Genomic DNA, 20,231 nt, shown 5'->3' with positions numbered 1-20,231 from the left:
AACAAAGTCCCATAATATTTATCAATAAATGGCAGGTTTCCATAATTGAAAGCTTTTGGGTATGCATATTACTATGGCTAATAGCTACTGTAAACTTATACTGTAAACTTTATCCTTCAAGTAAAAATACCATTAATATTGATCTCAGGTACTTTAAGTATCACCAAGGTTAGGAAAAAAGAAAAGAAAAAAAACTCAAATATCCTATTACAAACATAAAGAGAAAAAATAATTTAAAAAATCATAGTTCCACAATTCATTTTCCATGTGCCAAGCAGAGACACAACTCAAAAGGTGCTCACTCAAAAATGAAATTTATATCCCCCTTAACTTGGCCAGAATCCACAGTGTGAGTGTACATATTTTCCCCACCAGGTAAAAGCCTTTTAAAAGCAGTAGTACAACAGCTAATACAGATTCTAAAAAGTACAAAAATCCCCCAAATTATAAGAGCCCATTTAAGGATAACTGCAAATAAATCCACTATCATTAAGATTCACGTGACTTGCTGTGTGACATGTAAAAACATATGAAATCATGAATATCTGTCACAAGTTCTACAGATTTAGCTAATCTTTCAACTTTGGAAGAGATATTATTAACAAAGTCTATTATTACCATCATTCCAAAATTTGGTAGGAGAAAAACCCAAAAAACCTCTGTACTGGTGATGAAGAATTACAAATATAATAATTCCATTTCAAAGCTACTAGGCTTCACTGGAAAAATCATTCCCACCTACTGGATGAGATTATAACACATCACAGGGTAACGAAGCCACTTGGGCACCTCCCTGCCTCTTGGTATGAGACTGTAACAGTGTAACAGAATTGTCTCCAATATGTCCCACCCATTTTCATGTGGAGCCAAGGACTAAAAAGTGAAAATCACTGCAGATATGTCATCCATTACATTTTCAATAAATGCAGAGATGGGAAAAATACAACAATGTCATTGCACTCTACTTCAACTACAAATGGACCCTTATCTCTTATTACAAACAACTCAAGAGGCAGGCAAATAAATGATCATTCAGAGGTAGGGATGCTCCCAAATATCTGAAAATAATTTTTGAAGACTCATTAAAATCAATTTAAGTTATTAAACAATTAAATTCCCAAAACTTGTATACAGGTTGAAACCAATGAGATGAAGTCCATCCATCAGCTCTGTGTGACAATCAACAAAGGCAAAAAAGGAACAAAATTCTGTTTATGGGATTTTACAATGATATTCTTCAGGACAATCATAGGGGAGGTACAAATTAAGACAATGTAAGAGAAAATTTCAATTTTGATAACTCATGAAGTAGTTGACAGTAAATTACATACATCTTGTATTTAGAATTGTGTTAAAGAGACTTCTTCATTCTGGGGAGGGGAACAAACTAAAACATCTAACATCAATAAGGCAATGAGGTCTGAAAAGACTTAAAATTTCACCTCCAGACTCTTTGAGGTTCCTTCCCCTCCCAAGTACCATCATTCATCACAATTTCTTTGTCCACACTTCTGATGTCCCCCATACTGAGGGGAGTTCCCACACTGAGTACAAATGTTTGGGTGTGAGCCTTGATTTGCCTCATTTTGAATAATTATTCCTCCTATCAATATTACTATTCCTGAAACTTCTATTTATATTTTCCCTATTTCTCTTCTTACAATTCATAATTACATGACCCAATTTTCCACAAAATGTTAGTAGTTGTTTTTTGGATTCTTGTTAAGAGAGCTATGATCTCTCCTTGCTTTACCTTTCCAACTGTTTCAGTTAATTCTTTTATTTCCTTCTTCAATGTCTCTACTAATGTAGCATTATACTTATCCTTCTCACCATGTTTAGAAGTCAAATCCTTTATTTCCTTCCTTAATGCTGCCACCAAATCAGTGTTCTTCTCCTTTTCCTTATGTCCCTCAAAAGCATAAATTGCCACTCTTTTCAATTCTTAAAGATTCATAGCAGGCCAATTTGGACAGCTAGTCATAAAATAATTCATAACTACCCTACAACTGTTTTTCACAAATTGTATTCTGATTTGACTAAGGTCTCTTTCTCTATCCAGATGAAGCTCGATATACCTTCCGCCCAGCTCAATAAGTCTATCCATAAACTGGAATGGGCTTTCACTGTATTCTTGCTTGAGATTTTCAAATTTAGTCCATGTACCAGGCCTATCAAAACAGGCTCTCATAGCTTTTAGTAATGCATTTCTAGCCTGTCATAGTTGTAAGTAATCTTGCTCTGTATTTGGGTCCCAATTGGGATCTTCAGTTGGCCAATGAGCTGTTCCCTCTCCTTTGGATCTGATTAACAAGAGAAAGAATCTTATTCCTTTCCCTTTCTGTTAGCAAGGCCTGGAGCAAATCTTCTACATCAAGCTATGTGGGATTATATGTGAGAAAAATGTTTTCAAATTTATCACCGCCACAGGCTCAGCTTAATAGGAAGGTGTTTTTTTCTTTGAATCTCTCAATGTCTGGTGGAGAAAAAGGTGTATGATGTTTAATGTTTACCAAATCACCATGTCTGTTATATGTAGGGACATATCTTAGAGGGAAGAGACCTTTATTTGAATCATCTGTGGTAACTGCTGCTTGGTCTGTGTTCTGGAGTTCAATGGAATGGTTTGTAGTGAGGCTAGTAGGGGAAGGGGGTGGGGTGGTGAAATGGAGCTGGTTATCAGGTAGGGAGGAAGAGCAAAAAGATTGTGGGCAGGGATGGGGGCATGGTGGAGAGGAAGGGGGGTGGGACCAGGTATGGGTTGGAGAGGAGTAGGATGGGTGAGATCTATAGGAGTCATAGTAAAGTGGGTAAAAAGGAGGGTATGGAAAAGGATTGAAGTAGGGATGGTACAGGTGGGTGTAGTTAGAAGGAGGGTACAAGTGGTAGGATGTTAAGGGAGGGTAGAGAGGTAGATTGGGGGAGAGGGGATGGGAGGAGTAGGGGATGAGTGAGGTCTGACAGGGAGAGGAGCTAAGGGGTTCAAGTCCTGGTTTGGGTCAGTATGAGGAGAAACCTTCTCACAGGCCATATGGGATGATAGAGTGTGTTTCTTGCTAGATTTCACTGAAGGAGTTAAGCTAGAATGGTTTGGTTCCAAAGAAAGAATGGATTCCTCACTGGAGGGAATGGTCGATTTATCAACACGATATGCCCACAAGTATCAGTATTTATAGTCTTTGGAATCTTTGTTTTTAATGACTAACTTCAAATCTTTTAAGATCTTGAAGTCAAAAGAGCCATATTTGGGCCAGGTAAAAGATATGTCCATCCATATCTTACAAAGATTTCTAGCTTCTTTATTTGTTATCTAATTCTCCTTAGGCAGATTGGAATCAGCCCAAGAATTATGAAATTTATGCAAGGGTGAATCAGGAGGAATATTTCCTGATGTCCCTTGATTTGTTGCAGTATTTTGCATATTGTTTAGTCTGTATGTCCTATTTACGCTTGTTTGAGTATTGCTAAATGGTCAGTTTAAACAATGAAAAGTTCCTAAAACATAAAAAAAAATGGAGACACAAAAATCTTCAATGTTATTGTGGAAGGCAATAAAAGGTTTAAAACAAAAAGCTAATGTAAGGAAACAGCAATTGTTGCACAGCAATAGTATCAATAATGAATGTGTAATTAGTGTAAAAATTATTGTTATTAATAATCAATAACAATATACTCAATATAATATACAACAATATAATCAATAATGTTATAAATAATTAATAATATGCATTTGTTATAATTATTGTTTTTAATAATTAACAACTATAAACCATAAACAGCAAGTATCAAGTATCAATGATAATTATTAATAATTAATAATAGGAGTGACTAATAATAGTTATTTAAAATTAATCATCATTGTTATTGATAGTATTATTAATAATATTGTATTCTAAAATTATTCCTTAATATTGCATGTAATTAATTTGATTTAATGTTGACTTTGTTCAATTTTAGAAATTTGGTTTTAATTTAAATTCAATATTATTAATATTTCCTATTAATAATTCTTTTATTTGAATGTAGTCAATTTAATAGCATTATTTTAGATCACTAGTAACAGTTACAAAGGAATTCTTTTTATTTTCTTGCAGTTTTAATTCTTGACAGTAGGTGGTGCTATAAATGCGTGTAGAGGGGAAGGCACCTGTGGGTAGGCCTATCTAAGCAAGCAGTCAGAAAGAAAAATAATGTAGCTTTTGGTATGCTAAAGAAGGCAAGCAGTCTTCAAGGAATGTTTGAGGGAGAAAATGTGGCTTTTGATATGCTAAAGGAAGGAAGGCAGTCTGCAAGGAAAGCTTGAGCATGAGGGAGGGAAAGAGAAAAATTAAAAGAGAACTTCCTAATAAAAATGCAGTCTGAAGAAATGTGATGAGGAGGGAAGGGAAGAAAGAAAATAATTCCAAAAAGCACTTCCTCTTAGCCCCGTTTCAAGGACTGTTTTGGGGGGGGAAGGGAGAAGGGAAAGAAAAATGGAGTTAAATCCCTTCCCCTCCCCCCAGATCAAACAGACATGTATTTTCAAAGTTGGGGGGGCAGGGAGCCCCTAACCCTAGTCCACAGCCTGGAAGGACCCATAGGATTAATTTAATGGGTGTCTCCAAGCAGGTTCTTGCCACAGAGGCTCAGTGGGTGTGGCACTTGGGGAAAGTTAGGCAGACACTGGGCTGGGAAAGATCTGTTGGGTCCTAGTGCCCCTTGGTTTAAATAAAAAATCTTGGTCCCATTTGGAATGGGGGGAGGTCTTACACAAATTCCTAGGTGCACTGTTCCTCCAGTATGCAAGGGCTGTGCTGTCCTGAGTGAAGTGGGAGGGCTTTGGGTCTAGAGTCCCAGAGGCTGGACTGGAAAAGTCAGGCCTGGGTCCCATCTGTGCAAAAAGCATCCTTTCCCTTCTCTACTGCCCCAGGGAGCTCCTAATTCTAATTCACAGCCTGGAAGGACCCCCAAGATCCCTCCAAGGGGTTCCCCCCTCCCCGCCCCCTGCCCTGAACTGCACTAGGCTGAAGGAAGGAGTACTAGGTCCTTGTGTGCTGAGGAAAGTAAAAGAGCAGGAATTCCTGTTGGGTCTTAAAACTCACCAGATTCCATATGGGCAAAAAGGCCCCTTCACCCCTATTCAAGCCAAAAGGAAAAAAGGGGAAGTTGGGGGGGGGGATGCCACCTGGGAAGGAGCTTTCCTCACCAATCCAGTGTGTTCTGATCCAGGGAAAACAGCAGCCTGTTCCTTCTTTCTGACAAGGTTCGTTTCGCATATTAAGGCAGACCAGTAAACTGAAGTGGCTCCTATCTTACCTAAACACTGACTGAAAACTTTGTTTAGTAGAAAAATAAGGGTTCTTAAAAAAAGCCAATCTAGTGGTCGCCGTTCTGTACGAATTGAAATTGTATTTCTACCCAGATATATATTTTATAAAGTTTATTACTAAGGGTAGACAATCATTCCTATAAGTAACCTGACCACGTGGTCCCTAGCCTTCAAGTCCCTTCCTCCTTCCCTTCATCTGCCAGCTCTGTTCCTGACTTCCTCCTTCTCCCTTCTCTTCTTCATTCTCTCCCTCTCAAGCCCCAAAGCCTTGACTTTTATTGACATATAGCATGTAGAGGGACGCAAACCTGGCACAACTGTGTTATGTAATGAATGTTTGATGGACAAGTCAAGCTACGCAGGAGGGGAAGGGAATGAACTTCCTTGACACATTGCTAAGGGGATAAGGACACATTTCATCTTAAGTCCTCTGAAGTCCCACCTGGTTAGTACACACTGATCAGGGTCCTGCTGCCTTTTGATACTATTTTTCTTTATATTTTTGTGGTCATTGCTTCACAGTCTCTTCAAGGGAATAGAGGTTTAGAGAAGCTTTTATAAGAAAAATGGGCTTTTTTCTCCTTGGTGCAAAATAAAGGAAGATATTTCTGGGTCAGAATACAGAATAAACTGCTCAAAATAGATTTTAAAAATATGAGATGCTAGATCAGCAAAGCTGCACAACCTCTTCTAATGATAAATGGGACTTGGAGTGCTTATTTTTTATTGCTAGTTGGTTGCCAATTCTTCATCGTCATCTGTCTTTATGTGTTTTTCTCTTTAGGTTTCTTGAATCTCTCTCTGTGGTTTCTCTTCTATTATTCTTGTCAGCACCATATCGAATCTCCTTAGGAGACTTTCATGAAATACCATGTCAGATTAAGATTTAGAATTTTTTCTTTTTTTTCACAGATAGGAATAATATCCCTAGTCTCCCCCCTTCTAAAATAAAAGAAAGAAAATGCCACTATGTTGGGCTAAATTGCGTTAGTTTGCATATATAAATTGTGTCTGTTTCATCAATCATAGAACTGATTCTATTTCAATACTTTTTACACACCCCTCCTAAGAGTAAACTAGGTTAGTCTTTGACCTAAAAAAGCCCTTATTGCCTTATTTTTCTTTCTTCTAAAGTTACCATTTCTATACTTACCTGAATTTGTTCCCTGTTTTGCTATTGTTCCTGACAGCACTTTTGCCTTTTATCTTTACACCGGGTGAAAGAAAAGGAAACTGTTTTTGAAAAATGACATTGCTACACAAGTATGGAAGCCATTGTAGAGGGAGGGTGCTCTCCACTCCTGTGCCGATTTCCATAGGTAGGTTAATGCTTTGGATGAGCAAAAAATTTACATTCTGATCCAAGTCCCAAAGTTACTCAGTAAAACCTCCCGGCCCGAGAGAGGTTTCAAGGAAGGAAAATAGAAACAGGATAGAAGTTTTGGATCCCACGAAGGGCGTGAACGAGCCAGCTTTAGAGATGTAAATAATCGAGTCAGCAATCAATTATTGATTTTCGGGAGCCACAGCCTGCTCCGACCACTGGGCGTTACTAACCAGGCTATCCCACCCAATGATCTCAATTTAACACTGCACTGGTCAGAGGATAATGCTAGCTCAGAAGGAAAGGAGATTAGAAACTAAAGGAGGTAGATAATGCTAGGTATTAGCATTGGAAAAGAGAGAGACAGAAAGGCCAGGCCTCAGGGAGAAAGATAGAGAGGAGACAGAAAGGGAGAAGTTGCTCCTTTGCAAACCTGTCTACGTCCTCCAAGTGGTCGAGCTGGCTGTGTCCCGTTCCCTTTATTGTCTTTGATATACAAATGAGCTCAATACATATTGATCAGTTACATGATGCCTCAATACATATGGATGAGTTACCTAGTGTATTGCCATTGGATAATTGCAACTTATGACAAGGTGAAGGTGGGGTTATTATCCTCAGGTGAGTGACACAGGAGGAAGCAAGGTTTCGCGCCTAAACTTCAGCCACGCTGGGAATAGAGCTCATTCCCATGCGCAGGATGGCCATGTGCTCACTCAAAATCCTTGTCTCTCCATAATACCTATGGGCTGGACTGCTACACTCAGGGCTCAAACTTGATAGTTTTAGACAAATAGCTAATGTGACATTAGGAAACTCCCGTTATATGAGGAGCAAGACAATGGTGTTAGTCTAGATGACTTAAATAAAAGTAATTATTAGTTACCTAGTAAGGAATGAGGGGCAGGTACCCTGAAAACTTGACTCTTTGACATAGCAAGCAAGTATCTGGGAAAAAGGTGTTACAGTTAAAAGAGTGGTTGCCTTAAATTGTGACCACAGAAATATGGTTTCAAGACAGTGTCTTGAGTTAAATCAAATATAAAGTGGTCGCCAGGGAAAATTCCCAAGTATTAAATATACCCAAGTCAGCTGGGTTTTATAGAGATTTTAATTAATACAAATTAAGGAATTAATGAAAGGGAGAGAGAGTAAGAGGAAACAATGAGAAAAGGGGACAGACCAGCCTAGGCCAGCCTAAGCCAGCCCAGGCTTAAGCCTTAAGAGAGAGATCAGTCAGTCTTTAATCCACTCACCACAAGATTTGTCCCAAGCAAGATTCTAGTGTTCAGAGAGACCCTCCAGTATAGCTCAGGAAGTTCAACTAAGTTCAGCCATCGAGCCCTCCAATTCAGCTTTGGGAAGCTGCTCCTCTTCAGAGAGAGGTCTCCAAGAGAGTTTCCCAAGAGAGTCCCTTGCTCTCAGCTTCTGACCTCCTTTTAAAGAGAATTTTCTCCTATGTCACATCCCCATAGTTCTCACATCTACCAATCACAGTAGACGTTTTCACAGGACAGACCATTCTTAATTCACACCTGAGTAGACTAAACTTTTGAGTAATTCACACCTGAGTAGACTAAAACCTCATACCTCTTTTGTTAAGCATGTCCCTTGCAGGTTTGCAAGTTGCCTGACCTTCATAGGTACTTAGCACCTTCCTAAAAATAGACTTAGCTTAAGGCTTTTGCTTCACTATAAGTATGAGTTAAGTACTTTTTCATTGTTCAGTAAAGAGTTTACAACTTTATCTTCCCCTTAAGGTATGCCTAAGTATGGGTGGAATAGAGTTCTCACATTCCTGATCAAGTATCTTCATTGTTTAAAATTGGGGAATGATCTTAACCAAATCTTCTGAAGTAGGGTCTGAGAATTTTAAGATTCACAAGGGGAAGTGATATTTTCAATTCTTCCTTCTTCAGTTTGATAGCCAAAAATAAAGCCTTGGGTTTAATCAGCCTGTGACCACCACTACACAAGCCTCTAATCCTAAAACCAGTTGTTCTTTCCAGTTCCCAGGATGGCAATAAGCTTTTCCTCTGAGATTAGTACTATGACAGAGGTTGGCACCAGAGGAAAAGTGCCAGGCTGAAGAGTGTGTGGATTTGATCAACTTGATGGGGGAGGGGCCCCAGGAGACTGGAATCTTGAAGAGCAGAAAGTTCCCTCTGAAGAGCAGTTGGTCTCTCAGTTTGGAGAAGCTGGAGAGAGAGGGCTGAATAAGATCTTCTCCTGAGGGTTACCCAACTTTTCCTGCTTGTGACTGGAAATCCTTTCCCCCAACATTTCCTAATTGGAAAGACCATTGAAGAGAAACCTGAGGAAAGGCATTTTGAATCTCTGTCAGACTCCTAGTGCTCTGGGTCTGAACTGTAGCCAAGGAGCCAAACCCAGGGTCAGACAACCTCACTATCTCTCAGGGGGCTCAAGCTGCCAAAGTCTGAGCTCCCCCTCAAACTTGAGGAGGGAGGGGAAAGGGTTTTAGCTAGAGAAAGGAACTCCCTTCCCCTATTTTCTTTTCCAATTCTCCTCCCTATCAGTTATTCCTTTGTATTACCCTAATTGAATTAATTTACATTAAAGTGGTTATCTTTTCCCTAAGCTTTCAATCAAGTGTGAGTGAACAGCTTCAAGGGGGAGAGACATTTTCTTAAGAAGAAATATTTAAGTCTCTAGTAGTGGAGGGAAAACAAGAGGGATAAGAACAAATCTGGGAGAGCAGCCATAGCTAAGGAGTGAAGGGGGAAAATCTTCAAACTCCCTCTCCTCTCTCTGAACCAACCCCAAACATCATGTCTCTCCTAGATTCCTGTTTCCTTTTACCAACCCCAGACCATTTCTCCATTACAGTACACATTTACACTTCATCTCTCTTATATGTACATATTTGTTTGGATGTTGTCTCTGCCATTAGAATATGAGCTTCTTGAGGGAAGGGACATTTTTTTGCCTCTTTTTATATCTTAACTTTCTATTTTTCAGTCTTTTGATGTTTTTTTTTTGTTGTTGTTAGTGATATCTCATTGTGTCTTACACTGTGTCTGTCAAGGAGGTGACCATGCTGAATTGCTCGTAGATTTGTAGCTGTTTTGTCCAGTAATATTCTATACCCTGTGTTAGTCATTGTCTTATTGTTTTGTGGGGTGGTCTGAACTTTGTTGTTTCTCTGCCCCTGCCAAGTGGCTTGGGCTTGGCAGATGCCCTTCCATTGGGCTCTGCTGCCTCAGAGCTCTGTTGCCATTGGGAGTGCAGGGCTCCCTGCAGTTCACCTAGTCCCTTTTTTCACTCCCTTGTAGTCTTAGGGTTCCATTGCCATCTAGGAGTGCTGGTTTCCTGCCTGCTCTACTTTATATAACTCTATAGGGTGACTTGGACTGGGTTTCTACCTGTAACATTTAAAAGAGTGATTGGCTTAAACTGTGCCTGTGGAAATATGATTTTAAATAAAAAATATAGTGGTCACCATGGGAAAATTCCCAAATATTAAATATACCCAAGTCAGCTGGGTTTTATAGAGATTTTAATTAATACAAATTAAGGAATTAATGAAAGGGAGAGAGAGAGTAAGAGGAAATAATGAGAAAAGGGCTAGGCCAGTTTAGGCTTAAGCCTTAAGAGAGAGATCAGTCAGTCTTTAATCCACTCACCACAAGATTTGTCCCAAGCAAGATTCTAGTATTCAGAGAGACCCACCAGTTCAGCTCCTCAGCTCAACTAAGTTCAGCCACCGAGGCTGCAATTCAGCTTTGGTAAGCTCCACCTTCTGATCTCCTTTTAAAGAGAATTTTCTCCTATGTCATTTCCCCTAAGTTCTCATATCTACCAATCACAGTAGATGTTTTCACAGGACTAACCATTCTTAATTCACATCTTCTTTAGTTCTCAACTTCTCTAGGTAGACTAAAACTTCTGAGTAAGTTCACACCTCTTTGCCTCTTGCAAGTTTGAAAGTTGCCTGACCTTTTAGTGATTAATTTGACCTTCATAGGTACTTATCACCGTTTTGTATTAGATCTAAAAATAGACTTAGCTTAAGGGTCTTAGCTTCACTTAAAGTATGGGTTAAGTACTTTTCACTGTTCAGTAAGAAGTTCACAACTTTATCTTCCCCTAAAGTATGCTTAAGTATGAGTGGAGTAATGTTAGAGTTCTCACATTCCTGATCAAGTACCTTCATTGTTTAAAATGGGGAATGGTCTTACCAAGTGTTCTAAGGTAGAGTCTAAGAATTTTTAACATTCACAAGTCTGAGAAATTTTAAGATTCACATACCTATTCATCAGCTTTATTGACTCTGGTGGAGTTGCTTTCTCTAGAATAATGGGATCAATGAGAGAACACCTGTTCTCCCTGTAAAAAAGCCAAAGACAGGCCCAGATGGAAATCCTATTTATCAGTGCATATAGGATCTAAGTGCTATAAATGTCATAAAAAGGCACTTTGTGGTACCCATCCAAGTCAAAATTATCTCCTCCATTCCTTGAACAACCACATATTTACTGTGGTGAATTTGTGCTCAGCATTCTTCTCAATCCCTACTCATGAAAATTCCAGGAATATATTTGCCTTCACCTAGAAGGATAACGTGTCATATTCCCGGTTACCACAAGGATTCATTGATAATATGACCCAGCTTTCACAAATTTTAAAGCAGGATTTAGCAAAAATCACTTTTCAAAATACCTGTTTAATACAATTTATAGATAATCTACTCCTGGCTGCAGAGGGTTACCTAATCTTTGCGTTTCCCACTTTCACCTGCAAATATCCTCTCAGGCCTTTCTTTTCTCCTGGCCTTCTACAGAAAGGGAAGCCTGCCCACTGCTCTCACCATCTGTCCATTGAGTCCTCATTACTGAGGGAGCTAATGCCAACCCCCCTTGCCTGGGCTCCATTCAGGGAGAGGATCCATTATGTGGAGAATTCATGAGTGAGAAGCTCTGGGACCAATGAGTAATACCCAGAGACTACAACAGGAAGGGAATGGACAGAGAGCTACCAAGAGTTAAAAGAAAGGAGAAGAGGTCTGGAGAGCAATTTGGGAATGGATGCAAAGGACTCTGAAATTGTTCTTGCCCACTGATTCAGCCACACCACACCCAGGTCCTGATACCCAAGGGATAACAAGAAGGGGTGGGAAGGTGGGGATCGAAGGGGCACCTATTTCTACAAAAACATTAGGAGCAGTTCTGGTGGTGACAGGAAAACTACATTTGGAAATGGAGAGCCACTTCTAGTAGTTGGAGAATGGTGGAACCAGGTGGTGCCATGTCATTGTGTTGGGACGGGATGAGTGTTCAAAGACATGGGAACCCAGAACATTAGAGAAAAACCTGGAAAGACTGACACAAAGTGCTGTGGAGTGAAGTCAGCAGAGCCAGGAGAGCTGTGAGCAGGGAACCAGCAAGTACTCTTTAGGCAGTGACTGGACTCTTCCCTGGAAGGACAGTCAAGCAAGACCATTCCCATGAACTCAGGGTGGAAAAGGTTTTCCACAACAAGGGAGGATTGATGGCATTTGAAAGTAGAAGGAAGGCCAATGATTCCCATCATGGGTTTTCTTCACCTCTTCTCTTCCACTGCATCAGGAATATGGACATGTGCTTTCTGCCAGAGCACCTGCATAAGGGATACCAAATTGCTACTTGCCTCAGGGAGAGCCCAGGGGTGGCAGGGAAAGGATGTGAAGCTCCAAAGGCCCATGCCAAAAAAACCCTCCTTTCGCCTGATGGGGAAGAGGTAAAGTACTCTTGGATAGTCCTGAGGAAAAGCACCCATGCTCTGAAAACTGTATGCACAGGCCCAAAGCCCCAGACTCCTCTTGACCTCAGCTCCACTACCAGCTTTTTCAGTCCCCCAAGGAAAACAGGTGCCAAAGGAGCACTTCCCCTTGCTTCAGGGCACAGAGAAAGGAAGTCAGGAAGACACCCAATGCTGGGGGTACTAGCAGGGGCCAGGCCCTGTCAGCTTCCTGGGACTGGAGCCCTGAGTAGGACCAGGGGACCACAGGTGTGAACTGTGGGGACCAAACTCCTCTTGGTGTGAACCCAGGCATCAAGTCTCCTTTGGTGTGAACCCAGGTGTCAAGCTCCCTTTGGTGTGAACCCAGGTGTCAAGCCCCCTTTGGTGTGAACTTGGGAGCAGAGCCTAGGGAGCTATAAAAAGGAATGCAGGTCGGTCAAGGAACTGCTCACTTGGTAGCTCAGCTCAGGAGCTGGAGCCTCTGGAGAGGAGAGTCTTGCCAAGTCAGGGAGAAATCAAGTCCCAGAGAGATGGATGTCAGTGAGATGACTAAGAAGCTCAGGTCAGAACTGACCTGTTCCATTTGCTTGGATCTCTTTAGCCAGCCAGTGACCCTTGACTGTGGGCACAGCTTCTGCAGAGAGTGTGTCCTTCGGAGCTGGCAGGAAGCCCAAGTCCCATGGATGTGCCCGCTGTGCAGGGCTAGCAGCCAGCCCAGAGTCTTAGAGCCCACCCGGGTCCTGGAGGACCTGACCAGCATCAGCAGGCAGCTGAGACTTCCTGGAGACATGTGTGGCCAACACCAAGCCGTTCAGAAACTCTTCTGTGAAGATGACTTCAGCCCCCTCTGTGTCTCCTGCTTACTCCCCCACGAGCACGAAGGTCATCGTGTGTATCCCCTGGAAGAGTCTGCGGAGACCTGCAAGGGCCAGCTGCAGGAGGCTCTTGGCCAGGCCAGGGCCAAGGTGAGAGAGGCCCACGTGCTGCTGGAGCAGGAGAGAGCCAGGAGGCTGAGGTGCCGGAGTGAGGCCGCCACTCTGAAGCGGGTCATCCTGCCCGAATACATCAAGACCCACCTTGTCTGGACAGAGAAGGAACAACAGGATCTCCTGAACAAGGAAAAGAGAAGGAATATGAATAGATTAAGGGCCAGTGAGGCCAGAATCTCCCGCTATGTCCAAAGCCTAGAGAAGATGACTGAGGAGCTCCAGGAGACTTTGGAGCAGCCCCTGGTGGAGATGCTCCAGGCTGGGAGGAGCACTTTGCAAAGGAGTCGGGAGCTGCTGCTTTGCTGTCCTCAGCCTGCTGCCCTACGCTGGACTCTGTGTGGAACCACTGGAATGAGGGAGCTGCTACTGGCCTTCCAGAGCCACATCAGTCTGGATCCAAGAACAGCCCATTCCAGAGTCATCGTTTCTGAAGATCTGAAGAGCGTGAGGCTTGCTAGCCATTGGTGGGATCTACTGAACAACCAACCAGAAGAGGATGAGGGTCCTCTTATTGTGCTGGGTGCTCAGAGCTTCACCTCGGGGAGCCATTATTGGGAGGTGCAGGTAGGAAGCAAGATGGAGTGGGAAGTGGGCATCTGTAGAGGGCCTGGAAACAACCAGGGCAGCATCCACAGGGGCATGCTCTCCCTTGCCTGCCTCAAAATGGGAAACCAATTCGACCTGTGGCTCTCTCACACCATGGAAATCCCTGACAACACAGGACCCCTGTGCAGGCTGGGCATTTTCCTCCACTACGAAGAGGGACACCTGTCATTTTACAATGTGACCCAGGGCTGCCTGATCTATGCCTTTCCCCCAGTCACCTTCCAAGGTCCTCTCAGGCCTTTCTTCTCTCCTGGCCTTCTCCATGAAGACCACCGGCCCAGTATTCTCACCATCTGTCCACTGAGCCCTCATTCCTGAGGGAGCTCTTGCCCTTCCACCTTACCTAGGCTCTGGGGCTCCATTCCGGAAGAGGATCCATCCTGTGGAGAATTTATGAGTGAGAAGCTTGGGGACCAGAGAGTGACACTCAGAGACTGCAACAAGAAGGACCAGAGAGCTACCAATGGAAAAGGAAAAACAAATAAGCAAAAAAAAAACCCATAAAAAACAAAACAAAACAAAAAATAGGAGCAGAGATCTGGAGAGGAATTTTGGGAATTGTAAGGGTGACATTAGAAAATAAGTATTGTTTTATTAGTTTAGGGATAAGAAGTAAAGTGGCTGGCTTGAGAAAAGAACTGGAGTTTGAAGCAGGGCTGAGAGAGTGTGTTCATTTCAACTGCTGACAGCTTTAATCATTTTTCTGTGTCAATTACTCTCTCTGGCAGTTGGCAGAGACACATACAGTCTCAGGGCTGGAGGAGGTGACATCTTTACCTCTCTCTCTCTCTCTCTCTCTCTCTCTCTCTCTCTCTCTCTCTCTCTCTCTCTCTCTCTCTGTCCCTGTCTCTCTCTCTCTCTCTCTCTCTCTCTCTCTCTCTCTCTGTCTCTCTAAGACCTGAAGGAGCTCAGTGTTTTCCTTTCCCAACTTGGGAAACACTATTGAATATCTATTGTGGTTTTTGTAGATTGTTTAACTCTGAGAAAACCAAAGAAAAACCTGGTCTTTGGTTTGGACTCTGAGTCTATTAAGGCTTAGAGTCCTAACTTGATTCTTGTTGAGACTCAACCAGCTAGCCTTGCTATTTCATAATTTGAAGGCAAAGGTAAGATTTAGAAAGATAATGGCGGTAGTTTTTATTTAGATAGTATAAATTTGGGTTAGTCAGATCAGGGAGGATTAGTGTAGCCTGTGAAACACAGGAGAAGCGGTTCCTTGTGGAACCTGGGATTTCATTTGGGTGTGGATTTAGAATCCCTTAGAATTAGAAATCCTTTATTTATCCTAATATATTTCAAGAAATATTTTATGTTTATAATAAAAGTCTCCTTAGCATCCTTGAGTCTGGCCCTGAAGGGAAGTTCACATTTGAGCTTCACTTCATCACTGAAGATACTTTTGATGACCTCTATCGAAAGTATCCAAACAGTTTGAACCTGATTGGCGAGTTAAACGGTTTTAAAAAGTTTTGAGCCTATATTAGAACAGAGCTCATGCCCTTCCACCTTGCCTAGGCTCTGGGGCTCCATTCAGGGAGAGGATCCATTGTGTGGAGAATTCATGAGTGAGAAGTTTGGGGACCAGTGAATGACACCCAGAGACCACAACAGGAAGGGAATGGACCAGAGAGCTACCAATGGAAAAGGAAAAACAAAACAAATAAAAAAACAACAAAAAAAGAAGAAGAGGTCTGGAGAGCAATTTTGGGAATGGACTGTGACAGAGGCTGGCACGTAAGAAAAGTGCCAGGCTGAATCTTTCTCCTAGTCAGGGAAGGGGCCCCAGGAGGCTGGAATCTGGAGATGCCAGAAGGTTCCTTCTGAAGAGCAGTTGGTCTCAGTTTTGAGAAGCTGAAGAAAGAGGGCTTGTTAAGGCTTTCTTCTGAGGGTTACCCACCTTTTTCCTGCTGGAGACTGGAAACCCTTCCCCCCCAAACTTCCCAATTGGAAAGACTACTGAAGAGAAACAGGAGAAAAGACATTTTGAGTAGTCTCTGTCATACTTCACCTCAGCTCCTGTTGCCCTGGGTCTGAACTGTGGCCAAGGAGCCAAACCCAGGATCAGTCAACCTGACTATCTCTGGGGGTGGTGGTGGTGGTGGTTCAGGCTGCCAAAGCCTGAGTCTCCCCCCCAAACTTCAGGAGGGAGGGAAAAGGGGTTTGTTAGAGAAAGGGACCCCCCAATTTCCTTTCCCATTCTTTTCTCTGCCAGCCATTTCTTTGTATTACCCTAATTGAATTAATTTACATTAAAGTGGTTATCCTTTCCCAAATTTGAATCAAGTGTGAGTGGAACAGTTTAAAGAGGGAGGGAAACATTTTGGCTTTAGTATTGGAGGGGTACAAGAGGTAAGCTGTGAGAGCAGCCATAGCCGAGGTGGGAAGACTGAAGGAGGAAAATCTTCAAACCCCTCTCCTCTCTCTGAGCCAATCTTAAACAGCAACTGTTTCTCCTAGTTCCTGTTTCTTTTACCACCTATGCATCTTCTCCATTATATCTAGCACCCCAAGATTTAATAGAACCCCCATTTTAAGGAAAGTTTTAGTGACTGACAGTTGTAACTCCTCAGGCTAGCAGCCATTGTCACTGGCTTTACCTAGGGGTTTCCATGCAGGATATAAAACATCTTGATTCCTGGTAGAGAGAAGTAGAAGTCTATCACCCACTGCCACTCTGGTCAGTTGGAATAATGAGGAAGCAAAACCATTGTAAAAGGGAGGCTGTATCAAGACTGTCAGCTTACAGGATCTAGCCATCTTGGATCCTGTTTAGAAGCAAAGATTTGGGGACAACAACCATTTCTAACTATTAGCTCCTGGCAGTTAGAGCCTAGGAAAGATTAAACATCTAAAAATAAGATCCATATAATTAAAAGAATTATAGAAAGGGAGAAGGATCTAATAGGAAACATTTTCCAATTAATACTGTGGTCTGCTGTGGTGGGAATAATTGTCATTTATTGGAGTTACTGTATAATATATAATATAGTGGCAGGGATGCTGGATAATGTTCTGGGGACATTAACCAATATGACTATGGGTTGGACACAAATACCAATGAATTACCTAGATATGAATTGGGAAAAATAAACACAGATTCCTAGTATGCATTCTCAGTAATTCATGCCACAGCAGAAATTTGGAGACAGGATTTTTGAGGAGTGCAGGAAAAGAGATTGCATTTGCCAAAGTCATAATGCAACTTCTTGAGGCCATACAACTGCCCAAGGAAGTGGCAATAATCTATTGCAGATCACACATAGGGGCTAAAGATCACATGTCCATAGGAAACCATAGAGCTGACATTACAGCAAAATTTGGAGCTAGAGAAGGACCTCTACATGTATTGAATTTCTCAATAGTTGAACAGGACAATCTAACTAATGCTTACAATGAACGTGAAATTCAATCATGGATAAAGAACTTAGGGGCAAAACAAATAAGAGGTATATGGTTTTTGCAATTAGACAAGTCCATCCTGCCTAGAACATTATTCTATTACATGTGCAACGCAATACATGCACCAGGACACTATGGAACCCAAGCTGTGATTGATTCAGTGAGATGATTTTTGGACTGCACCAGGAATATCTTCATATGCCATAAGAGTCTGTCAAAAATGTAAAATTTGTATGCAGTTCAATCAGGGAGTTTATAAGACCAAAGGGTTAGGAGGTCATCTCTTAGCATATACTCCATTTGAATGCATACAGATAGATTTTATCAATATGCCAGAAGACAAAGAGTTTAAGTATTGCCTTGTCATCATAGATAGACTGACTAGATGGCCAGAAGTTTTTCCTGCCGAAAAGAACAATGCAGTATTTGTGGTCAAAATCCTATTAAAAGAAATCATACCTAGAGTTGGGATTCCCACAAAATTGTACTCAGACCATGGGAGTCACTTTACTCAACCAATATTAAATGAAAGTTATAAAAATCTAGGAATACAAGCAACATACTACACACCATATCATCCCCAAAGGTCAGGGCAAGTGGAGAGATTAAATAAAGACATCAAAACATTGATAGGAAAATTTTGTGCAGAAATGCACTAAAAATGGACAGACATTCTGCCATTAGTTCTGTTCCATCTTAGAACAAGACCCAGTGAAGATCTGGACATCGCTCCATTTGAGATGCTATATGGACATGCAATTTGGCAAGGAAGGACTTGTAAACCAGTTTACATTGCTATGATAAGTGGAGATTGTCAATTAACAAAATATATACAAGCTTTACAAACAAGAATAGCAGAGTTGCATGAAATGGGCTTGATGCAACAGACAGTACCCCTGGATTACAATTTGCACATCAAAACAGGAGACAAAGTATACTTTAAAAATTTCAACAGAGGATAAACTGTGGGAGTAAAAACACCGATGAAAAGCAACTGCTTGACTACAGGGTTGGAGGAGATAAGACTGAGGAGAGACTCTAAATGAACACTATAATGCAAATTCCAACAACCGGGAAATGGGTTCGAGTCAAGAACACATGTGATAACCAGTGGAATCATGCCTCGGCTATGGGAGAGGGAAAGGCGGGGGGGGGGGGGGGAAGAAAATGATCTTTGTTTCCAGTGAATAATGTATGAAAATGACCAAATAAAATAATGTTTAAAAAAATTTTTCAACAGAAAATTGGCTATAGACATAAAATAGACTGGACCACATGAAGTATTGCTTACTATCCCAACAGCTATAAAAATTGCAGGGAAAGACTCATGGTTCCACTGTTCCCAAGTAAAACCAGAAAAACTCAATATCACTGTAACAGACAGAGAAGATAATTAGACAAAAGATAGTACTGAGAAATGAAAACAAAAATTGATTAACATCAAAAAGTATACCACAAAGAAACAATAGTGACACATAATGTTTGAGACAACAAGATCCCAGCAGGGAGAAGACAACTTTCCAGCCTAGAGTAAAAGCAGCCCAGAAGAAAAGATTTTAAACCAGCCCAGAGGAAAAGATTTTAAATCAGCCCCGAGGAAAAGCACCAAGAAAAGCAGCTAAAGAGAAGAAACAAAGAGAAAAAAAACTGAAATGGACAGCAAAGACTCTGAATTTTATAAATTTGTTTATGTAAGAAGAGGACAGACAGAAAACAGAACTTATATGTAAGATTGAGTGTGGAGAAATCATAAAACAAAATTAATTTCACATATTAGGGAAATAGCATGCAACACTACATAATTTGGAAGAAAGAAGAGAGCTATCAGTCAACATGAGAAGTGGAAATCTGAAGAAACTTGATAAGTATTATTCAACACCACATTATTAGATACAAAATCACAAACTGACATATATTGGGAGACCTTGTTTACATAAACAAGTGTCTGAAATTGTATTTATGCAAAATGTAAATAAATATATATATATATACATATAGTTAGTTCCATAAGGTCTTAGGCAAATATAAAGATCAATAGATTTTTCTATTTGACTGACATCAGGATGTGGGATCTATGTATATTATTGTATTATATGTAAGTAATCTCTATAAATAATGTATAAACTGTAAAGGATAATTTTAGTGTTTTGACTTAAATCTAAATAATTGGTCGCCAGGGAAGATTCCCAAATAATAAAATACCCAAGTCAGCTGGGAATTGTGGAGATTTTAATTAATATAGAGAGAAGGAATTAAGGAAAGGAGAGAGAGAGAAAGAATTAATTTAAACTGCTCTGGCTCAGGCTGAACCAGACAGTAGTTAAAGGCCTTGTCTAGAGTAGCCTCCCTGAGTCTAAGGGAAAGGGAGTCAGTCTTATCACTCACCATGAGACCATCTCCAAGCTGGTTTCCCATCCTCCCCTGAACTCAATCTCCTGAACTGAGTTCAGAATCCATCCTGAACTGACTTTTAGCCTCATTTAAAAAATAATTTTCTCTTATGTCACCTCCCCTAAATTTTTACGCCTACCAATCACAGTAGACACTTTTTTTCCAGGACTGCCCATTCTTGGTTATCACCACTCTTTAGTTCTCACCTTCTCTGGTTAGATTATATCTTCTGAGGCACTTCACACTTCTTTGTTAAGCTTACCTTTTGTGAGTTACTTGACCTTTTTGTGATTAATTTAACCTTTATAGGTACTTACACCTTTTTGTATTAGATCTAAAAATAGACTTAGTTTAAAGTTCTAGCTTCACTATAAAGTAGAGTTAAGTACCTTCATTGTTCAATCAGGAGTTTACAACTTTATCTTCTCCTAAAGTATGTCTAAGTATGGGTGGAGTAATGTAAAGTTCCCAAGAC

General features: G+C 41.1%; 1 protein-coding gene across 1 annotated transcript; it reads left to right on the top strand.

Moving 5' to 3' along the window:
• Positions 1 to 12,901: 12,901 nt before the first annotated feature.
• LOC103106364 (probable E3 ubiquitin-protein ligase TRIML1) lies at positions 12,902 to 14,284 on the top strand. The gene has a single exon (XM_056815558.1). The coding sequence runs from the start codon at positions 12,902 to 12,904 to the stop codon at positions 14,282 to 14,284; it is 1,383 nt and encodes a 460-aa protein (XP_056671536.1).
• The last annotated feature ends 5,947 nt before the right edge of the window (positions 14,285 to 20,231 follow it).

The sequence above is a fragment of the Monodelphis domestica genome, chromosome 1 (assembly GCF_027887165.1).
Source record: "Monodelphis domestica isolate mMonDom1 chromosome 1, mMonDom1.pri, whole genome shotgun sequence".
In the NCBI taxonomy this organism is placed as follows: Eukaryota; Metazoa; Chordata; class Mammalia; order Didelphimorphia; family Didelphidae; genus Monodelphis; species Monodelphis domestica.
Note: the sequence above shows the minus strand (reverse complement) of the source record. Positions and strands in the feature narration are given on the sequence as shown.

What these genes read in the sequence shown, in the direction of transcription:
- LOC103106364 (XM_056815558.1), top strand. Translation starts at nt 12,902, where the DNA reads ATGGATGTCAGTGAGATGACTAAGAAGCTCAGGTCAGAACTGACCTGT.